Source organism: Lepisma saccharinum, chromosome 26 (assembly GCF_977018435.1).
Source record: "Lepisma saccharinum chromosome 26, izLepSacc3.1, whole genome shotgun sequence".
NCBI lineage: Eukaryota > Metazoa > Arthropoda > Insecta > Zygentoma > Lepismatidae > Lepisma > Lepisma saccharinum.
The window spans coordinates 34,026,833-34,048,744 of NC_139254.1; the positions used below are offsets into that span (position 1 = coordinate 34,026,833).

The 21,912-nt window shown below is 39.7% G+C and overlaps 1 protein-coding gene across 1 annotated transcript in view; it reads right to left on the reverse strand.

Moving 5' to 3' along the window:
- LOC145979826 (retinaldehyde-binding protein 1-like) overlaps nucleotides 1-21,912 on the reverse strand; it is an 80,345-nt gene that overhangs the window by 20,924 nt on the left and 37,509 nt on the right. The window contains exons 2-4 of the mRNA XM_083112852.1: nucleotides 18,606-18,785; nucleotides 15,477-15,568; nucleotides 13,520-13,670 (exon numbers count right to left, since the gene is read on the reverse strand). Of these exons, the coding sequence (XP_082968978.1) occupies nucleotides 13,520-13,670; nucleotides 15,477-15,568; nucleotides 18,606-18,762 (400 nt within the window). The 5' untranslated portion in view covers nucleotides 18,763-18,785. The remainder of the gene's footprint in view (nucleotides 1-13,519; nucleotides 13,671-15,476; nucleotides 15,569-18,605; nucleotides 18,786-21,912) is intronic.

A 21,912-nucleotide genomic window follows, 5' to 3' on the forward strand; every position in this document is an offset into this window, starting at 1 on the left:
CAAAAAGCATCATGTCCACATTGGAAATAAGCTCGAGCTTGATTTTTGTTAGAAGGAGCATGGCCGACCATGCCAGCCCGGGGAGACCGTAGAAGTATGCAGGGTCCAGCTTGTAGATTTGCATTGCATTTGCGCGAAACGCTTGAAAAACGTCTGCAAGAAGTGTTACATCACGTTTTAAGTAGGCATCGTGGTATTCTCCAAAATTTCGACAACCCAGCTTGAGCCACATAGACTGAGCATGCTGATATTCTTGATCGCTGATGCCCGAACCTCGCAGCCGGCTGTGAAACTTAGCCTGGGGAGGCAACGACTTCTCCTCGAACTTGGAAGGGTCGCTGACATACTCGTAGGGGTAGACCCCCTTACACCTGAAGAGACTAGCATCCTAGTTCGGGAAATTGGCTGAGGTAATAATTAGTTGATTGTTGTTGAGCATCCCAGCAGGAGCATCGAGACCTGCCTGGAGAAACCTCAGAGAATCGAGAAACCGAAGTTCTATGCCTTGCAGCCATTTAGAGATGGCAATGTAGTGCTCCTCATTTTGTGCTACAATATTAATGCGCGCATCGTCGTATGCCTGATAAGGTGGTGAAAATCGTACCCGGAGCCGTTATGGAAGAATACGGGGACGAAGCGCGGGTCCTTAGCTTTCAGGTTGCACCCGTTACACCAAGAATCAATATAGCTTCCGGTGAAGTGATCGTGGTGTCGAACTTTCTTTTTTTTCCTACTATCAATAAATTTTTCGTTATAAACTGGACAGTGTGTAGCCTCTTCGTGTTTACGCTTTTCTTCGGGAGTTAAGTCTCGCATTGCTATAGGATCTAACAATACTTCTCGTATCTTGTTCACATCTACAATCATCCTCTCCAGAAAATGTTTGGCTGCATCGGGGCCGCGATATACATATGGCTCAGGGGCAATTATTTGATTTCGTCGCACCACAACATAGGCAAAACTAGAGACCTTGTGAATTTGACAAGGCATGGTAGAAGAAACTTCTGGGTTGGGTTTACAGGTGGACAGCGGTTGAAGGAAGGCCTCTAAATGTGCAATAATAATAGCAGGGTGCTCTCCCATAGCACTATGCGCCCAAAATTGCTCCACAGTACCAGGCTCGGGTAAGACTGCAACCCCAGGCCTGTTGTCGTTACAATAGCGCATGTGGTGTGCTAGCTTCTGGGCAGCAATGTCGGGACCTTGAATGTGTTGGTAATCTTGTGGATTTTGATTATCGAACGTGGACAAGCACCTGCGACAGACTTCTATACAACCATCATGAATGCTTGACACAATTCGGTTGCTGATAAATGCTTGCTAGGCACACAGGTACGACTATGTCGTGCATAATTAGCACTGGAAATATTTTTTTTACATGTAATACAAATCTTCGTAGGACGCATTTTGGGGGGGTGTTTATTTATGTATGTAGATATGCTGATGTATGATTTTTTAGATGTTGAATCCACACGTACTGTTGTACAATTAGGTACAATATGTTGTACAATTAGGTATAAAGTGCAGTACAATTAGGTACAGAGTATTGTACAATTAGGTACTGAGTGTTGCACAAATAGATACCCCAAAAAAAGCAATACAAGAAAAAATAACTACTCTTCAATTAGTCTCACAAAAACTCAACTTCACTGCACTGTGTATACAATTTTTAAAAATCAAACAGAAAACATCACCATGTAAGGCAAATCTACAAGGAACTCTGCGACAGGACGTCCGTACTCTTCAAGCTGCTCTCGCAGACTGTGACTGACTGCTCTGGCCCCCCTTATATAACCTCGGTTTATTTATGACGTATTTTTCCTCCAATCAGAAGAGCCCACATTAAGTATGACGTATATTTCCACCAATCAGAAGAGACCACGTTAGATATGAGTCATCATATTACCTCATAATTTGTTGCGCAATCAGAAGATATGAGCCATCACATTACGTAATAACTTGCGCAATCAGAAGATATGAGTCATCACATTACGTATTTTTTAACTAATCAGAAAACACAATACCAAAAGCATTCGCCTCTAGCGCATGCTAATTACTGCTTATATATTTACAACTTGCAACCACTCAGATTAATGTGTAATGACCGATATATACAAGTACATAGATTCTGTTATTATTTTGAGGGGTCCTATATTGGACACACGATGGGGTCCGACATAGGGTCATCATCTATATATAAAAAACATCGCCCGTGTCGCTGTTAGGTTGCAGGTGTGGATATTATCAAATACAGGTGGGGGTCCGACTTTGTTCAATTTCTTCTATATAATTTATTTTCATGAACACAATGTCAAGAGCATCTACCTCTAGCGCAGGTCGCTTGTTGCTGATATATTACAACTTACAGGCTAATAAGAGCTTATGCGAAAGCACCCCTGATTGTCGAGCTGTAGAAGCCACAATTTTCCCAACCTATTTTTTCTTATTTGTAAAAATCCGAAATAAAAAATGTTAAGTGTTTAAGGAAAATTTTTGCAAAATATCCCGCCATTTGCTTCAAATTACTAGGACCCCAATATCACAGGCTTGATCCTAGAAGTCACATGCGCAGCCATGTATCCTTCGTAATCGCATATGCTAGTCAGCCAGATATTATCATAGGAGAATCACATTTCACCCTATGATCCTACCCAAACTGACATTGCACAAGCTAGAAGAAACAGGGGCGGGATATTTTATATTAATTACGGCACCTTGTGTGCAGTTATAAGTTAATTATCAAAAGAGCGCTCTAATATATGACAATACCACTTACAATATTCCCTAACACACAATCAACATACCAGGCAAGATCCTATTTGTCCTTTTATACCCACCAAAACACCTAGTTTTTTTTTGTTTCCTCATAGATGGTGCTGACAGCGCCACCCAGCTCGAGATAGTTCCTTTGTTTGCTAACAGATGGCGCCCACTGTCCTCCTCCGAAAAAATTCAATAAAAAATTTAAAATGATAAATATCTCGAAAACGGTAAGAGATAGAGCAAAAATGGCATTTTTGTCGATTTAGGTAATGTAGATTACGTATACCAAGTTTGGTGGTCCTAAGTCAAGGAGTGGGCCAACTTCCAAAAATTTGCATTTTTTCTAGACTTCGTAACTTTCGAACGGATGGTCGCAGAGACGTGGGGTTTCTTGCGTTAACATCGTCTCGGTGTCCTCTGTCTTCCTCTACCAAAATTGGTATAGGTCGTCATAGAACCAAATTTACCCCCTCTAGGTTTCCTCAATAAAAAAAAAACTTAAATATCTCGAAAACGGTAAGAGATATAGCAAAACAGACTGCGATTTTGACTTCAAAGAAGCATTATATGATAGTAGAGAATACGCATACCAATTTTGAGCGCGCTACGATTAATATGGCACACCCCCGAAATTTCGTCAGTGGACCATATCTCGAGAACGGTTAGAGATAAATAAAAAATAGCAGAGTAGGTGGCCGGGTTCACCAACCGAAAATGGGGCTCGGTGGGGCTCGCAGTGTTGCCAACCGCTTATTCGAAAAAATCACCAAGGTTTTTGGTCTAACCTAACCTAAAAAAGCAAGGAGTTGGCAACTTTGCTTGAGAGTTCAGAAACCGGAAGTGGGGCTCGGTGGGGCTCGCAGTGTTGCCAATATTTTACTCGAAAAAAATCACCAAGGTTTTTGGTCTAACCTAACCTAAAAAAGCAAGGAGTTGGCAACTTTGCTTGAGAGTTCTGCAACCGAAAGTAAAACTCGCAGTGTTGCCAACATCTTACTCGAAAAAATCACCAAGGTTTTTGGTCTAACCTAACCTAAAGCAAGGAGCTGGCAATTTTGCTTGAGGCTTGTCTTACAGTGCATAAAGCAAGGAGCTGGCAACCTTGCTTGAGGCTTGTCTTACAGTGCATAAAGCAAGGAGCTGGCAACCTTGTTTGAGGCTTGCGTGACAGTGCATAAAGCAAGGTTGCCAACCTACTGGTACTTTTACCATAGCTTTTTACAAAAGAGAGAGAGGGAAGAGTTAAACAACCGACGGCCTACCTACAGCTTTTTTGGTCTAACCCAGCCTAAAGCAAGGAGCTGGCAACCTTGTTTTATGCACTGTAAGGCAAGCCTCAAGCGAGGTTGCCAACCTACTGGTACTTTTACCATAGTTTTTTACAAAAGAGAGAGGAGAGAGAGGGAAGACTTAAACAACCGACAACCTACCTACCTACAGCTTTTTCTGGTCTAACCTGGCCTAAAGCAAGGAGCTGGCAACACTGCTTTATGCACTGTAAGGCAAGCCTCAAGCGAGGTTGCCAACTTACTGGTACTTTTACCATGGCTTTTTACAAAAGAGAGAGGAGAGAGAGGGAAGAGTTAAACAACCGACAACCTACCTACCTACAGCTTTTTCTGGTCTAACCTAGCCTAAAGCAAGGAGCTGGCAACTTTGCTTGAGGCTTAGCCAATTTATATACTGGCGTAACATGCACACACTAAACAAGAAGAGCCGGCAACAAATATATACTGCCGTAAAAGAGAGAGAGATTTATGGCTGGCAACAGTAACAAGCGAATGCGCCATATCGTAATTTTCCAACTCCGTATATCGTAACCTTTGTAAACCTCTCTCTCTCTCTCGGGGGAACGATGTGCCACACGCACACACACACACACACACACACACACACACACACACATGCATGCATGCGTATGTATTGCGACGCAAACAAACAAACAAAATAATAATTGTTGTTTTTAGGATTCCTGGCCCCTATAACCTCGCCAGGGTGCGTGGTGCCCAACCAAAAAAAATAAAGATTTTCCCGTACGTCCTTCGAACGTAAAATTGATTGACGTGGGGGTCAATTTGTACATTTACCCGTGTATACTATTTATTATTAATTTAGCCGTGTTCTGTTTGGCTTCCACGCCACCGGTATGAAATTCATGATCCCACGATAAACATCAACTTCTGTACCGGGTGGAACATCCACTCCGACGACGTGAAATTCGCGCCACTCCCAAGTTCACACTGAAAGGGGGGAAACCAGCTACTATACGTAACCCCCGACCAGCTTGTGATAATGCTGCCGTGGGAAACACAAATATTGCTTGTTCTGCAACGCTTTGCTGAAATAATAATACGAGAAATGGCAGTTGAGTTTGCGCCCTCGAACCTGGTCCGCGCGCAACACGCTCTGGCAACACAATTCGGGTTGCCCTAAACTCAGAGGCCTAGTGAGTTGGCAATACTGACACGACCTAGTTTTTGCTTATATTGTCGCCGCAACCGGATGCGACTTTCGTTTTCTGTGGAAGCTTCTAGACAGAACAGTGAAGTTTTTGCGACTGTGCGCGATTATATTATTATTTGTGAGTGTTAAATTGCTAGCAGCCTTTTGTAGGTAAGTTTTGTTTTTTGTTATTTCTTTTGCATGTGTGTGTTAATAATAATAATTACGAGTGGCGTTAGTGAACAGAAAGTGTTGTTTTGATTAAACATCGAAATTTACGATAAACAAAAAAAGAATATGAGCATACATAACGTGCGCTTGAAAAAACTATTCTTCATCGCGAATAACATAAAAGCGAGGTAATAATCGGAGAGAGTGATTATGATCATGTTAGTTTACTCATGGTGGATGGTATTGACGGGTGTACTCTAAGTTGGATTTGTTGTTTTATGCACAGTAAGGTTAAGCGAAACTGGACCTACAGTAAAATCTACCGGGTATCGAAAGAGAGCCTTCCCGTAACTTACTTCATGTACAATTTATATGATTTTACAACTGTGAAAAGAAAGCATATGTGTTCTGTATGCACATATTTATTCTTATTTTTCGAAGTTGAATGAAAGCACATGTTTTTACGTTCTCGTAATACTAACCTTGCTCCACTGATTTTAAATTGCTTCCATCCGGTTTTTTTTCTGTGTTATTTCCGCATGCACGCAACATTCGCTTTCAATAGACAGAAGGAGTGTTAGTATAGCAGGTTCCGAGTTTACAATTTATTAAATTAAACAATAATTTATGTAAGAATATACTTGTACTTAATCTTTTCCATTTACAACAGTATAAAATAAGAGGAATGTGTGACAATATCCATATTAATTAGGAAGGTATGTTGTATGCTAGGTTGGCTAATTGTGTCTTCTACAGCTTCACTGTATAGAGGGAAGATGGAAAAAGAGAGCTCTACGGAAACTAACACTCTTAACAATATTGTACGCCCGTGAAAATTATATATAAATAAGACTTAAGCGTATTATCTGCTTTCATGTCAGATTTTCCCAACCTGTGAGCTGTAGTGTTTAGGTGACAAGCGACCTCTTGAGGCTTGCCTTACAGTGCATAAAGCAAGATTGCCAACCTACTGGTATTTTTGCCATAACTTTTTACAAAAGAGAGAGGAGAGAAAGAGGGGGAAGAGTTAAACAACCGACAGCCTACCTACAGCTTTTTTTTTTTTGGGTCTAACCTAGCCTAAAGCAAGGAGCTGGCAACTTTGCTTGAGGCTTGCCTTACAGTGCATAAAGCAAGGTTGCCAACCTACTGGTACTTTTACCATGGCTTTTTTACAAAAGAGAGAGGAGAGAGAGGGAAGAGTTAAACAACCGACGGCCTACCTACAGCCTTTTTTGGTCTAAGGCTGCGTCCGAATCGGCAGCAGATGTCACCTAGAGCACTGTTCCATCGGAGGATCCAACCAACCTCTGTTGTCCGAATTTGCGGCAGACGTGGAGTCTGAGGGAAGAGCAGAGAGGCGCGACAGATGCGCGCTTGAACTCGCTGTGACGCTGCGCTTGGCAGCCATATTCTAACCTTTATTTTGTCCAGACAACATTTACTGATTAGACGATGTAAAACTCAGTTATACTTTAACATTTTATCAATAATACTGAATGTAGAAAAATTGTAAATGATAAAATAGCGTGTTATATTTTTAACTAGGTGGAAATTATTGTCATGTTTGTTTGGCGTCTGCCTTCTGCTTCCGTGAGATGCGCCTGCGCCCCAGAGCGCGGTTGGTGAAGTTCGGGCTGACACCTGGCGGGAAAAGTGACAACCGTACTACAAGGGGACATGTAGATTCGGACAACTTGGACGCGACTTCTACGGCACTCAAGAGCAACAGTAGAAAACAAGACGGAGTGCTTGCCAATCTGGACACGGCCTAACCTAACCTAAAGCAAGGGGCTGGCAATTTTGCTTGAGGCTTGCCTTACAGTGCATAAAGCAATTTTTGTCAACCCACACACACTGGGCAAGAAGAACCGGCAACAAATATGTACTACCTTAAAAGAGAGATGGGTGGATGGCAACACAGTATGCTCCGTATGGAACAATGTGCCACACACACGCATGCGCGTGCCTCTTATTATTTCTGTATTGTGACGCAAACAAACAAATAATAAGTGTTGTTTTTTAGGATACCTGGCCTCTATAACCTCGCCAGGAGTGCGTGGTGCCCAACCAAAAAAAGTAAAGGTTCTAACGGCCGCGGTTAGATAACCACATACCTCTGTAGAGTTTCACGTGTTTTTTTTTTCTCAAAAAATCCTATGGGACACTTCTGTTTATCAAAAATTCGAGATATATTTGCAATTTAACGCTGTGGTTCGTTGAAACGTTTCTCACAACGTTGCAACATTTAGAAAGTCGTTGATTTTGTTTCTGTATTTTCTATCGTTGGGTTTCCTCGTCATGTCGATCGTCGCGAATCCGAAATCGTCACTGTTCCAGCAAGAAGAGCAGCGTTCCGAAAATTGATTGATCAACAGGCCGTTGAGTTTAGTTCGAGAAAAACGAGGTTTTCGGATTGTACCCAACCATGGAACTCAACGAGGGGTTGGTTTGGAAGAGAGCACCTGTCTGATGTGACCGCTCTCTGTTTCCAACTTCGCCACTGGACCGTTAACAAAGCCAATTTCTACGCAATTCATAACCGTTGGTTGATATGTAAATATATTCAGCAATACTGAAAACACACAGACGTGATGATGATTCAAGCAGATCACGATACAGCCGTATGCATGTAAAACTATTTTCGTCACACACAGGCAAAAAGATAAAAAATAACATTTCTCTCCTTCCCTCGCTTTTAGCCATCTTCAAATAAAGTAGCGTCCAGTATCCTTCTAGATAGGAGGTGAAACATGACTAGCAAAAGTAATGAAATCGAAGTGTGAATTATTTTGTTATGATCTCCCTCCCTTCTTCGCATGCATGTTTCATATCACGCTCGCTGACATTGAAATAAGCAAAAACAATTGCAAGACAGCACAGATTATAACCCATCGTAACTAGGTCTGTTTTTTTTAAAAAAAAATAATAATCGTCGGTCCATATGACAATGCTTTTGTGACGTGCACACCCTTTTTTTTGGTTGTTGTCCGTGATTAAATTTTTTATCATTGATAGGCCGGGGACTGAGCTTCTAACTTTCCACATTTACAAACAATATCGTTTACAATAATACCTTCGCTAGAAAGCACAGTACAATAAATATCCTTTTTTATATATAAATATTTTAAGTTATGCAATAACTTTGGACAGCAGCTAATTATCATGGCATTATATTCGCGTCCATGTCTGAAACTAGTCTTTATACACACAGCCAACTCACTCATGCAATATAATATCTGATGTAATATAATACAAACAGCTGTGGAAGGTTGTCGACTCTTCGCGAAACAGGACGTACACGTCAGAGTTGTGCAGAAGATAGGGTCGACCCCCTTGTCGATTTTGGTGATGTAGAGTACGTGTACGAAATTTGGAGGTCAAGGGTGGGCCAATTGTCAATTTCTTTTCGATAGGATCATCGTAGAGACATGCGCTAGCATTGGCTCCTAACAAAATAAACATAGGTTATCATGGTTGAACCCCCTCTGTCTGAAGCAGCAGCATGATATTGACATTTCGTAGATGTAGTATGATTATTCCTTTATATTTCAATTTATTGATGAGGTAGATAATTATTTACTTTCCAAGTCCAGCGTTAAAAATTGCAAATAACTCGAAAACGGTGAGATATTGCGCGAAAATAAATCGAAAAATCCCCCCAAACACCACCCCTTGTCGATTTGGGGATGTAGCGTATGTATGCCAAAGTTTGGTGGTCCTGAGTTCAAGAGTAAGGGATGTTTGCACACACCCTCCCAAAACTTTTAATCACTCGTAACTTCCGAACATGTAGCCATAAAGAGGTCTGGGGTTTAGTGTGTTGGTCGAGTCTCGGTATCCTCTGTCCTCCCATACCAAAAATTTAGTATAGGTCATCATCATAAAACCAAATTTTCATCAATCGAAAAAATTTTCCAAGTCCTGCACAGCCCGTTTACGTTTGTCGCGACTATCTTGAATTAACTAAGCAAGTCCAGATAGCGTTGGCATTATTCTGCCTTCAGTTTCTTCACAGTAACATCAATTCATATTAACAACTTACGAGAGAACATCATGCATCTCATTTACAACAGAGCAATTTAATATCCTCGTCTAGTACGCTGCACTTCTTTGACATTAGATGCAGTGCAGGTGTATCCCGGTGTCAGGCTGGTGTAAAAAAATAACGTTCAACCAAGTAGACGAATAGCGGTGTTCAAGTTCAGAAGATTCAACAAATACCTGTCTGCTGCTTTAAACGTTCATTTGATTAGTTAACCACTCACCACGTGGTCATACATCTTATTACACCTCTCCAAGACGTGGTGCAGACACCAAATACACTACATGACACCAAATCAACAAGGTAGGTTGCACCGTGTAACCAACTAGACGCATGAGTGCAGTCAAAAAATGCAGCGAACTAGACGGAGCTATTTGAATCAAAATAATCACGTGGCATATCTTTGAATCTGACTTCACCCACCCCTCTTTTTTTTTTAATCCTTAATCGCGACAATAATTGACCGACTTTTTAAGTTTACTCTATGCACAGATAGGTTAATCGGGGGACTGGGCATACAGTTTAAAATAGAATTGGAATCCAGTAGGTATCGAACCCGGGACCCTTTGATTACAACGTGACGACTTATTGACAAGAAGAGATATTTTTTTTTGGTGACGTAGAGTACGCGTAGAGAGGTCGGGTTTAGTGTGTCGGTCGAGTCTCGGTGTCCTCTGTTCTCCCATACCAAAATAAACATAGGTCGTCATGGAACCAATTTTTTCATCAATCGAAAATTTTCCAAGTCCACAGCGTTAAATTGCAAATATATCTCGAATTTTTGATAAACAGAAGTGTCCCATAGGATTTTTTGAGAAAAAAAAAACACGTGAAACTCTACAGAGGTATGTGGTTATCTAACCGCGGCCGTTAGAACCTTTACTTTTTTTGGTTGGGCACCACGCACTCCTGGCGAGGTTATAGAGGCCAGGTATCCTAAAAAACAACAATTATTATTTGTTTGTTTGCGTCACAATACGGAAATAATAAGAGGCACGCGCGTGCGTGTGGCACATCATTCCCCCGAGAGAGGTTTACAAAAATCACGATATATAAACATTTGGTCCCCCGGGGACTTAGAAAATTACGATAAGATGCATTCGCTCACCATTGTTGCCAGCCGTAGGTCTCTCTCTCTTTATCTTACAGCAACGTTGACATCTCTATTTTTTTAGTTGCAGGTGGTTTGCCAACACTCTCCAGTTAATAATGCTACATATTATACACACACACGCACACACATACTATATTACCATCCACCCATCTCTCTCTTTTACGGCAGTGCGTGTTTGTTGCCGGCTCTCCTTGCCCAGTATGTGTAGGTTGACAAAAATTGCTTTATGCACTGTAAGATAAGCCTCAAGCAAGGTTGCCAGCCCCCCTGCTTTAGGTTAGGTTAGACCAAAAAAAAAAAGCTGTGGGTAGGTTGTCGGTTGTTTAATTCCCCCTCTCTCTCCTCTCTCTTTTGTAAAAAGCTATGGCAAAAGTACCAGTAGGTTGGCAACCTTGCTTTATGTACTGTAAGGCAAGCCTCAAGCAGTGTTGCCAGCTCCTTGCTTTAAGTTAGGTTAGACCAAGACAAAAACCTTGGCGATTTTTTCGAGTAAAATGTTGGCAACACTGCAAGAAAATAGAGTTTATGCCTTACAAAAACAAACCATTAAGACGAGTCCCACCGAGCCCCCACTTTCGGTTTGTGAATTCTCTATTTGGGTCTACTTCAACCTGGGAGAGAAGATAATGCCCGAGGGCGAAACCGTGCAGACGCTCTACGAGAAAAACAAGATAGACGATCTGTTGCAGTACAACGTCCAGGATTCGATGCTTGTGAGAGACGTGTGTTTCTGAAAAACAGACTCGTGCAAACAATCGTCTCAACATATTGCCAGAGCGTGTTGCGCGCGGACCAGGTTCGAGGGCACAAATTCAACTTGCATCTCTCGCATTCAGCAAAGCGTTGCAGAACAAGCGATGTTTGTGTTTCCCACCCGGCACGGAAGTTGATGTTTATCGTAGCGTCACGAATCCCACACAGGCTGCACGGAAGCTGATCTTCACGTGTATTTCTCACAGGACATGCTAAATGCCACGTGCATCTGCAAAATCATAGCCTTGCGTAAAAAATCAAAAAATTTAAAAACAATAAAACTTTACCGCCGGGCAAACTGCTCGAAATAGATGCCAAATAGAACACAGCTAAATTAATAATAAATAGCGTGTACAGGCAAATATACGAATTGAAAAACATCCCCGAAGAGATTCGCCCCCACGTCAATCAATTTTACGTTCGAAAGCCGTACGGGAAAACCTTTACTTTTTTGGTTGAGCACCACGCACCCTGGCGAGGTTATAGGGGCCAGGCATCCTAAAAAACAACAATTATTATTTTGTTTGTTTGTTTGCGTCACAATACACGCGTGCGCACACTATTGTAAGAGAGATGGATGACTGGGAGGGGGGCACATCGCCCCCGAGAGAGAGAGGTTTACAAAGGTTACGATATACGGAGTTGGAAAATTACGATATGGCGCATTCGCTCGTTACTGTTGCCAGCCATAAATCTCTCTCTCTTTTACAGCAGTATATATTTGTTGCCGGCTCTCCTTGTTTAGTGTGTGCATGTTACGCCAGTATATAAATTGGCTAAGCCTCAAAAAATAGTAGCTTTTGCTAAGTAAAAAAAAGCTGTAGGTAGGTAGGTTGTCGGTTGTTTAACTCTTCCCTCTCTCTCCTCTCTCTTTTGTAAAAGGCCATGGTAAAAGTACCAGTAAGTTGGCAACCTCGCTTGAGGCTTGCCTTACAGTGCATAAAGCAGTGTTGCCAGCTCCTTGTTTTAGGCCAGGTTAGACCAAGAAAAAGCTGTAGGTAGGTGGGCTGTCGGTTGTTTAACTCTTCCCTCTCTCTTCTTTCTCTTTTGTAAAAAGCTATGGTAAAAGTACCAGTAGGTTGCCAGCTCCTTGCTTTATGCACTGTAAGACAAGCCTCAAGCAAGGTTGCCAGCTCCTTGCTTTATGCACTGTAAGACAAGCCTCAAGCAAAATTGCCAGCTCCTTGCTTTAGGTTAGGTTAGACCAAAAACCTTGGTGATTTTTTCGAGTAAGATGTTGGCAACACTGCGAGTTTTACTTTCGGTTGCAGAACTCTCAAGCAAAGTTGCCAACTCCTTGCTTTTTTAGGTTAGGTTAGACCAAAAACCTTGGTGATTTTTTTCGAGTAAAATATTGGCAACACTGCGAGCCCCACCGAGCCCCATTTCCGGTTTCTGAACTCTCAAGCAAAGTTGCCAACTCCTTGCTTTTTTAGGTTAGGTTAGACCAAAAACCTTGGTGATTTTTTCGAATAAGCGGTTGGCAACACTGCGAGCCCCACCGAGCCCCATTTTCGGTTGGTGAACCCGGCCACCTACTCTACTGATATTGCCAGATGCCACCCTTGTCGATTTATACCAAGTTTGGTGGTCCTAAGTGGGTGGGCCAACTCCCATTTTTTTCTTTCTAGAAACCCCCATCGTAAAAGGCTATGGCAAGAGCCCAGTAGGTTGACAACATTGCTTTATGCACTGGAACTACATAAAGCAAACCTAAAGCAAGGTTGCCAGCTTTTTGCTTTAGGTTAAGTTAGACTAAGAAAAGTACACGAGCGAATCACTTTCGCGTTTGCCTTATGATGTTTTCCGTCAACGTTGTAAAAAAAGAATCACTTTCTGTTGCAGAACTCGCTTTTTATCCCTACTAATAATATTGCACTTTTTTGTTGGATGAATTCGTTTTTTGCAGGAATTCACTTCCACAAGCGCCATCTTTCTCGCGTTAAAATGCCCTGCCTACTGTCAAAACGTCGAATTTTTTGTGCATGCGGCTTCACGCCACCCGCGTGTGCATTCTTGTTTTATTTTTTTGGCGGGGGGGGGGGGGGGCATACAGTACAGAGGTTTCTGTCTAACTTATTGCTGTGAAAATGAATTGCTAGGCGGAGCAGAGGCGAATTTTGGACCTCATAAACGAGCTGATTCACCAAGCAAACAAGTAATCATGCATGCATTGCTATAGGATAAACGGGACCAGTTTAAAGTGGGGTTGAACCCGGGGACTTTCATACCTATTCGGTAGATGAAGACTGTTCTCCCTTTGTCGTCCCGTTCGTCCAATACGGTGAGGGCCTGTTGGTCGTAGAACCTCTTCAACGGTCTCGGACTCTCCGGCCGGAGGGTGTCAGGGTATCTCTCTTTCAACTCGTAGTATCTTTTGAGCTAAATAAAAATATAATTACTGCTAACAAGTTTAAATTGACTCTAGTGCGCATTTAAATTTCTTATAAAATAACCCAAACTACACAAATAAATTTCACGATGAATCAACAAAGATATAAAGAGTACGGTTGGATCTCTAACCAGATATGTAAGTATCAACTTACTTAACATCTGCATTTTCCTTTTCAACGTCATCTTACTCATAAGACAATATATTTATTATTATATAATGAACCAATAATATTATTCTCAAATATGGTATTTATAACTAGTGTAATTTTAACAGAAGCCTATGTATTCGTGTACACATTGACACGCACCCACCGGACTGTGTAATGTTGTAATAAGATTGTTTCTCTTCACAATCGAACTTTTCAGAGGTTTGGCAACGAAGAGGGACACCGACTCACTTTACAGCCAATATACGTGTGATATATACTTTTATCAGTTCAGTTCATATAAAAATATGCATTTAATGTCTAATCAAAACAACACAGTTTCCAAAAACTTATAACATGAATTATATTTTAATCTTCTGCCGTCAGGAAAAGCAACTCATTTGCACACAAGATAGAAACAGTATCTCCAACTCCAATATTTGAAATATAGAAGACATAATTATCATTAAACTTACATTTCATGGCATCTTCAGTGTCGTCCACACAACGAACATTTACCTTATTCTCTTTCGTTCTATCTTATCCATAATTAACAAGTAACTTGCAAAATTTCTCCATCATTATGCTTTTTCTTACAATAAACCAACATCTTCATTATCATATTTCTTTGTCACCATAGCCGAACAATCTGTGGCCGAACCTTTTAGATTATTACAATTTTAACAGTCACATACGAAGGTCTGTCGTTAACCGCAATTTCAACAGAAATGCGTCATGCTGTTGAAATTGTATCGATCACTGACAAGGCCGTTATAACATATTACAAATGCAATACCTAAGGTAATAATCACGAATGTGTAACCTACATCCCTTGCATTTCCTTTGGAGTACACCATATCAATGAAAGTGTGAAAAATTCAACAGTACTCCTCAAAACATGGCTGAAACCCCTAAAGAAAGATAAAATGGTGTCCAATTTTCTCTGTAAATGTTCATATTTCCTCTAATATCCTAAGACATTAACTAACTGGTTAGGCAAAAACTGTTTATAAAATGTTCCGCCTAAATTTATCTACAAAAAACAAAATGAGTATTATCCTATTACCCTTAACGTTTACCTAAAAAATATATATAAATGTACAATCTTGATTATTTCTCTGTCTTCAATTTTTAATTTTAAGGTGAAAAGAATATATTTTATTTCACCAATACATTACTAAACATTTGCTGAGCAGTGTCTCAAGATACAAATTAGGAATTCTTCAACGAATATGTTGATCACGCAGAAAAATAGTAACAAAAGGGCACATCATTATATTTTCCTAGACTTGCTTAATTTATCATCGACACATGAAAATTGGTAAGCGGTAATTGTGAGCAAATTTTATGTTTGTATTTCGTACATTAGAGATTTCGAAAGTATGGGGGAAAACCCCTAAACTAATTGACACAGAGCTTCGACTTACCCTATTTTCATGACCTCTACCGTGACTATAGCCTGTCATGAAATTCACCATATTATCTATCTGAGGCTGCAAGCATATTTGTATGATGAAAATTTTCGCATCTAATTAATCGAAGTATCTGCTGACGTAGTACTTAGGTTGCAACTTCCTGGTAAAATCGTGAGTGAATGAAAAAGGAGCTTTAATAGAACAAACTGATTATGTATGATAGAAAAACTTACCAACTTTATTGCCCTCTCCTGTTCAAATTTTCTAGCTCTAAGAAACGACAGCAGGAAGCAGTCATCTAACCTCGAGTGAATTCTTTCCAGCCCTGTAATATAAATATGGAAAATTCTAACACATTTTATATACCGGGTGAATCACCTAAAACTTGCACCACAAATTTTTCAGAAATGAAAGGTGCTATTGATGTGCTGTTTTCACAGAAATGAAGTGTAACCAAGGGCTCATAATTGTAGCCCATACACAGATTTTATAATTATAATAATGAGTATTTATTTTACCGCTGAGAAAAAATCTAAAAGGGTCAAATCTTGTACAGGTCATCTTAGTCGAATCCAACGATTTGGAAACAACCGGTGAAGATAAGCTGTAGTACATCGTACACTATGCGCTGGACAGCCATCATGCTGATACCACATGTTCCTCCTAGTCTGCAGTGGAACGTCTTCTATCATCTGTGGAAATTCGTCTGTTAGGAGGTTGAGATACTTTTGAGAATTTAGTGTTCCTTCTGTGAACAAAGGGCCAATGAGCTGATAGTTCACTATCCACACCACACATTCAAAACTCCATGGACGCTGACGTTCCACCTGACGAAGGCAATGGGGATTGTTTACGGACCAATAGTGCATGTTTCGGAGGTTTACTTGGCCATGATTTGTAAATGTTGTTTTATCACTAAACAAGATACATGATAAATCTTCTGTATGTTGTGTTAATGCCCATGTACAAAAGTTAACACGATTCTGTTAATCATTTCCATGCAGCTGTTGATTGAGAGAAGCATGATACGGATGGAACTTACGACGGTGGAGAACGCCTGAGTCATGCCACTTCCTCGTACGATTGCATAGGAATTAACGTGTGGATGTACAGCAACAGCAGCGAGAACATTAATTTCACCCTCTTCTCCAGTTTGTTTCTGTTACGGTTTCTAGGTTGTTACATTTCCAGTTTCACGTAATTGGTTGAAGAGGTTCACAAATAATTGTCGCGGTGGGTTACGTCTATTCGGATATTGTTCCGCGTACAGAGCAGAAGCACTAACAGCATTATTCCTACATTCTCCATACACCATCAACATGTCGGTTGTTTCAGCATTGGTAAACACCATCTTCAACCACGTCCGACTTATTGCACTATCATCACATAACTGACAAGGAAGTCGCAATGCAATGAGTGGACTGTAAAGGAAACAAACATACTTACATCATAGCTTTGTAACTAAGCAGTTGAATAGAGCAGACAACTGCCGGTCTGTACAATTTTCAAACTACGCTAGCTCGAAAACTACTTGTACTAGAATCCTGAAAGAAACACCATTGACATTCTAATTTACTCTAGTTTAATTTTGTTACTGTCAATAGGAAACAAACATACGAACATAATAGCCTCGTAACTAAGCAGTTGAATGGAGCAGACAACTACAGGTCTGTACAATTTTCAAACTACGATAGCTCGAAAACTACTTGTACTAGAATATTGAAAGAAACACCATTTACATTCTAACTTACTCTAGTTTTCATTTGTTACTGTCATTGTTCCATTTGAAAAATGTAACTTTCTAAAATAAATACACATTCTAATAATTATAAAAATCTGTGTATGAGCTACAATTATGAGCCCTTGGTTACACTTCATTTCTGTGAAAACAGCACATCAATACCACCTTCCATTTCTGAAATATTTTGGTGGAGGGTGCAAGTTTTAGGTGATTCACCCGGTATATCACAAGATATTATAATATTTTCCCACCTTGACCTGTCTCTTTGCAAAATCTTCTGCCCTCGCCGTCGAAGTTTTCGGACAGGTTTTGTGAAATCTCGTGTTAGAGATGGGATTCCTCATTGCTCTTAATTTATTTCAAAAGCTCAGCATGTATTACTCGAGAAAGGAGAAAGTTTGCTAGTTTGAAAAATTTAGAAGTAATGTTATGTGCATATGTGCTCATAACGTTATTTGCGTACGTTGGTGATATAGTTTCCATAAACACTTCACAATATCAACACCCATCACGCACACACTTACACATTCTTAAACAGCATCCCACACTACTTCATACACATTGACACCCAGCTTCACATTCTGTTGTTTGGATGGCTGAGCACATTTAATGGTCTATTTAGTATGTCACAACCGAAGTTTCCTAGTTCGAGTCAAGCTCTGAAAGTGCCTATTAATTCATCAATTATATATATTCATCACGTATCACCTTGTAATGAGCTGTAATTTGAAGTAAACTGGCATGTTATATCTAGGAAAGAGTCCTTTCTAGCAACCGAACGAAGTTGCAAATTCCATTTAACCAAGTTAATACTTAACGGTGCAAAAACATGATAAACATTTTTCACAATTATGGTATTACAGTGCCTCCCATTCTCAACCATTCATCACTTCGGCTCGATCACCTACCTCCCCTCCCCCTTCCCTCCTGTAACGCTCCAATTAAGATACGACACCGGTCATAATTCATTAACAACCAGGATTTCCAAACATTAAAAGCTGTCGAAATAGGATGGCAAACGGAACTACAATTTGGAAATATGGACTAACTAGAAAGTTGAAAATCTAATATCCACTTCATTTATGATATTTCCGAAAGTATTGTTTTACATTTGTGTTTAATTTATGTTAGATAAATCTGATAAATTGTGTGAATATAGGATATGCTAGGTTAGGTAATGCAGGACAAAATAAAGATAGATAAATAAAGGAATAGTATGATTAAAATAAATTGATTAGATCTGATGATAGGTAAAGATAAATATAAAACTGAAGTTAAAATTATAATAATAAGTAATTCAAGAATCTTCGTGAATGTAGAATGCTTTAAAAATGAAATAATAATAGGAAATATTATTTTCACATTATTAAAGGAAAGTACATTAAATTGACTTAAAACACAAACAGCAACACTTAATATGGAACAGATTTCGTTTTTAATATAAGCAAGTAAGCCCTTTTTTTGAAAGTACAATAGATTATATGGTTATAACACTTTAAAGAGATATAGGTACATATGGAATGTACGTCTATGCCTCGGTAGTACTTAATTCACACATAAAGGGGTCAAATTATGTGGATATTTAAAAATTAACTAGAAGGTGAATCAACTTTGCAATTACCTTGAACTTTCTCCCGAAATATTTGGATTTCCTGAAGCACTGTTTCAGAGTTCTCCCCTAGTTCTTCCCTGGCTTTTTCTGCCCATTCTGCTGGAAGGGGAGTGTATCTGAACCTTTCGTCAGAAAACAAAGATGACACGCGGGGTTCTAATGTCATTGTCGTTGGCAAAGCTCATCTATCTGAAAGGTAAACGTGAAATAATTTAGTGGTGTTATGTTATATTTGAGCACACGCAATACTCGATTTTTCTCACTTTTTGTTATTTATTTTTACTATCTTTCCTCTTTAGACTGGGAAAGTTTTGTCATTGAGTTCTCCTTATAAGGAATAAAATTGAGATTGAACTTTGTCCTGGACCAGCAATGAACAGAACCACAGTGGACCTGTATTAAGACTTTTCGTATGTGTCGTTCCAAAATATATATATATATATACAGGGTGTCGCAAAACTATTTCAACAACGCTTGGGTGCTGGTAGATATCATAAAAACAAGTAACTTTTCCCTATAAAGTTTACCTCGAAAGCGCTTAGTTTCTGTGCTATAAGCGCTTAAAGTCTATCCTGTACGTATGCAACCCAACACAGCAAACGCTTGCTCTGACATAACTAGCAGGGGCACGTGGCAGGGTTGCCACTAGCGTTCCTAGTTAAGAGAGACGACTTAAAAACAACAACTTGGGAGTCTTGCCTGAGCAAAATCCAAAACATTAATGATACTTGCGATGTTGTAAGAAGGATTCACAGTATTTATAAACTAACCAAAACAAATAATGGGCAGACTGAAATTCAAGATTACTCATTCCAAAATATCTCCATAATTGATTGATTGATTTGGTTTATTTTAATTCGCTTTTCTGCCAGCTTTGGCTAATCGCGAAGATGAGGATATGATGAAATAACAAATGACACCAATGTCTAGACCAGGATTTAAACCCGAGACACCTGGCGCCGTAGCGAGCTGTGCTAACCACATCACCACGGAGTGTTTCGTATATCATGTAATATCAACAATTGCAAGGGACACGTGATATAGGGAAAATCCACGAACGAACAAATGTAAGCATGATGTGTTTGCTGCCTCGTTTCGAACACGCAGACTGTAATGTAGAAATATTCAGCGAAAAATGCATGCTCGACCAGGACTCGAACCCGGGTTATACCAATTTATTTGAAAATTATTCCTATCTGTAATAGCGTTATTGCTAATCGTGTTTGTCTCATAAGGAAATAATTGCGAGGCTCTTGTAATTTAATGATTGATTCATTCATTGCTTGATTGATTTGCTTTATTTTACTTAGCTGTTTGTGCCACTTTTGGCTAATTTACGAAGATAGTGATGAGTGATGATATGATTCAATTGATGAATGGACACTCACAAACATACATGCCCAAGCCGGGATTCGAACCCAAGACCCCTAGCTTATTTTAGAAAACAGTGACAACCTATAAATTTTACCGACAACTGATATGCATGTAAGAAAAATTGTGTGTTTCAAAAATTGGTATCAAGAAAATTCGGGGAAACTGCCCCCCTTAATCGCCGCCACTGTTTCGATTTATCGTTTCCGCTTAACATCCCCCTCTCCCGCCAATACACCCAAAAACAGGGAAAAATTACTAAGGTAAACAATGCATTATTTCCAGTTTGAATTACTGAAATGCCTTCTTCTCTGTTTATTTAGTGTTGGAAATTCTTTAACCTATTTCTGAGAATTAACCCCGCCACCATTTCCTATAACCATGATACCGACGAATTATTATTATTATTATTATTTTCAATTTCAATAGCTATTTGTAATTTCACAGCAGATTTCCTATATTTCATTATCAAGTCTCTGGCAATGCTCAAACTTCATGATGCGAATTGCAATTCGCGATACTTAAAATTATTGTTTCAAATTTTACCTGTAGGAGTTTATAAAATTTGCCATGATGTCTGCTGATTTTGGTGATATAGTGAAAGCAAAACCTTCGCCATGCAACTGCAAGGCTTTGGCAACGAGAATAGGTTTTGGGCTTTGGGTGCGCTACAACTATTTGCAATGGAGTTATGGAGGAAGTTGGCGGCATTAATTTTTGGCGAAATGAATTGGAAAGGAAATATATTAGGCAAAAGCATCGAAGATCTTATGAATTACTAAAACAATACACACAGTGCTTGCATTATATCTTAAATACTGCTTACTTTTCTCCAAAACAAAAGCTAAAGGAAACTAAATATAAAATACTTGGGAATCGCAAAATAAATCGTTCCTCCGCCGCTATCCGCACATTCGTTGCTGCAATCTGTTGACAGTTTCTTTCGGAAGGGTCACGTGCTCCGATATCCAGTTTCCCCCGTTGGTTTCTCTCGGCTTGTTCGGTGGAGCTCCTATAACACAGGAAGAATACAGCAGAGAGAGTTCATAGCGCCAGATGCGCGCCGAGTTCTCGCTGCCTGATCTGGTGAACCTATCTTGTCAACAGTTGGAGGAAATTGGTCAATTTGAAGTATTGTGAGGACTTTATGAACGAAAAAAGTTGCTTTATAAAATAAGTATCTTGAAATGTAATGTTTTATACAGTAGAGAAGAAGACAAATTGAAGATTTTCCGTTTTCAGTTGGGGGTTCTTGAGCTCCGTGAAAACCCTTCAGGCGAACCTCTGCCACGCTCTTATGGGACGAGATGTTGACACGTCAAAAAACTTGCATGGTATGATCTTATTGATTGAATAAATGTTGGATGGTGATATCTCTTTCAAAGCTCTTTTTTAACAAGTTTAGCTTCTCATGAAAGACACGGTAATAATGTCAATATAGTAAGTTACACAGTCGAATAATTCTTGGGGTATTATTCTTCGGAAATTCAAAAGTGTCTGTAAACTTGCGAGAGCTGCGACACACTTCAGTGTATATTCTAATCCGTCGCTGCAACCTTTGCGATGGAATGTTGCACAGAATAAATGCTTCATGATTTCATCTTGTGATGAGCCCAATGTAACAGAGACACGAAGTAAAATAAATCAAATCAATTAAGGGTCTAAATATTTTTTTTTAATATTTTTATCTGCCATCGTTCCTCTTTAGACTGGTAAGGTCTTGTCGTTGTGTTCTGCTTATAAGGAAGAAAAACTAGATTGTACTTTGTCCTGCACCAGCAATGAACAGAACCACAATAGGCCAGTATTGAGACTTTTCTGCTCCTGACATTGATGAAATTACATATTCTATGGTACTAAATGTTCCACAAGATGCACTAAAAATGTTATGTAAAATTTTCAATCATATATTCCTATCGGGCAAAATTGCTCTCAAATTATTATG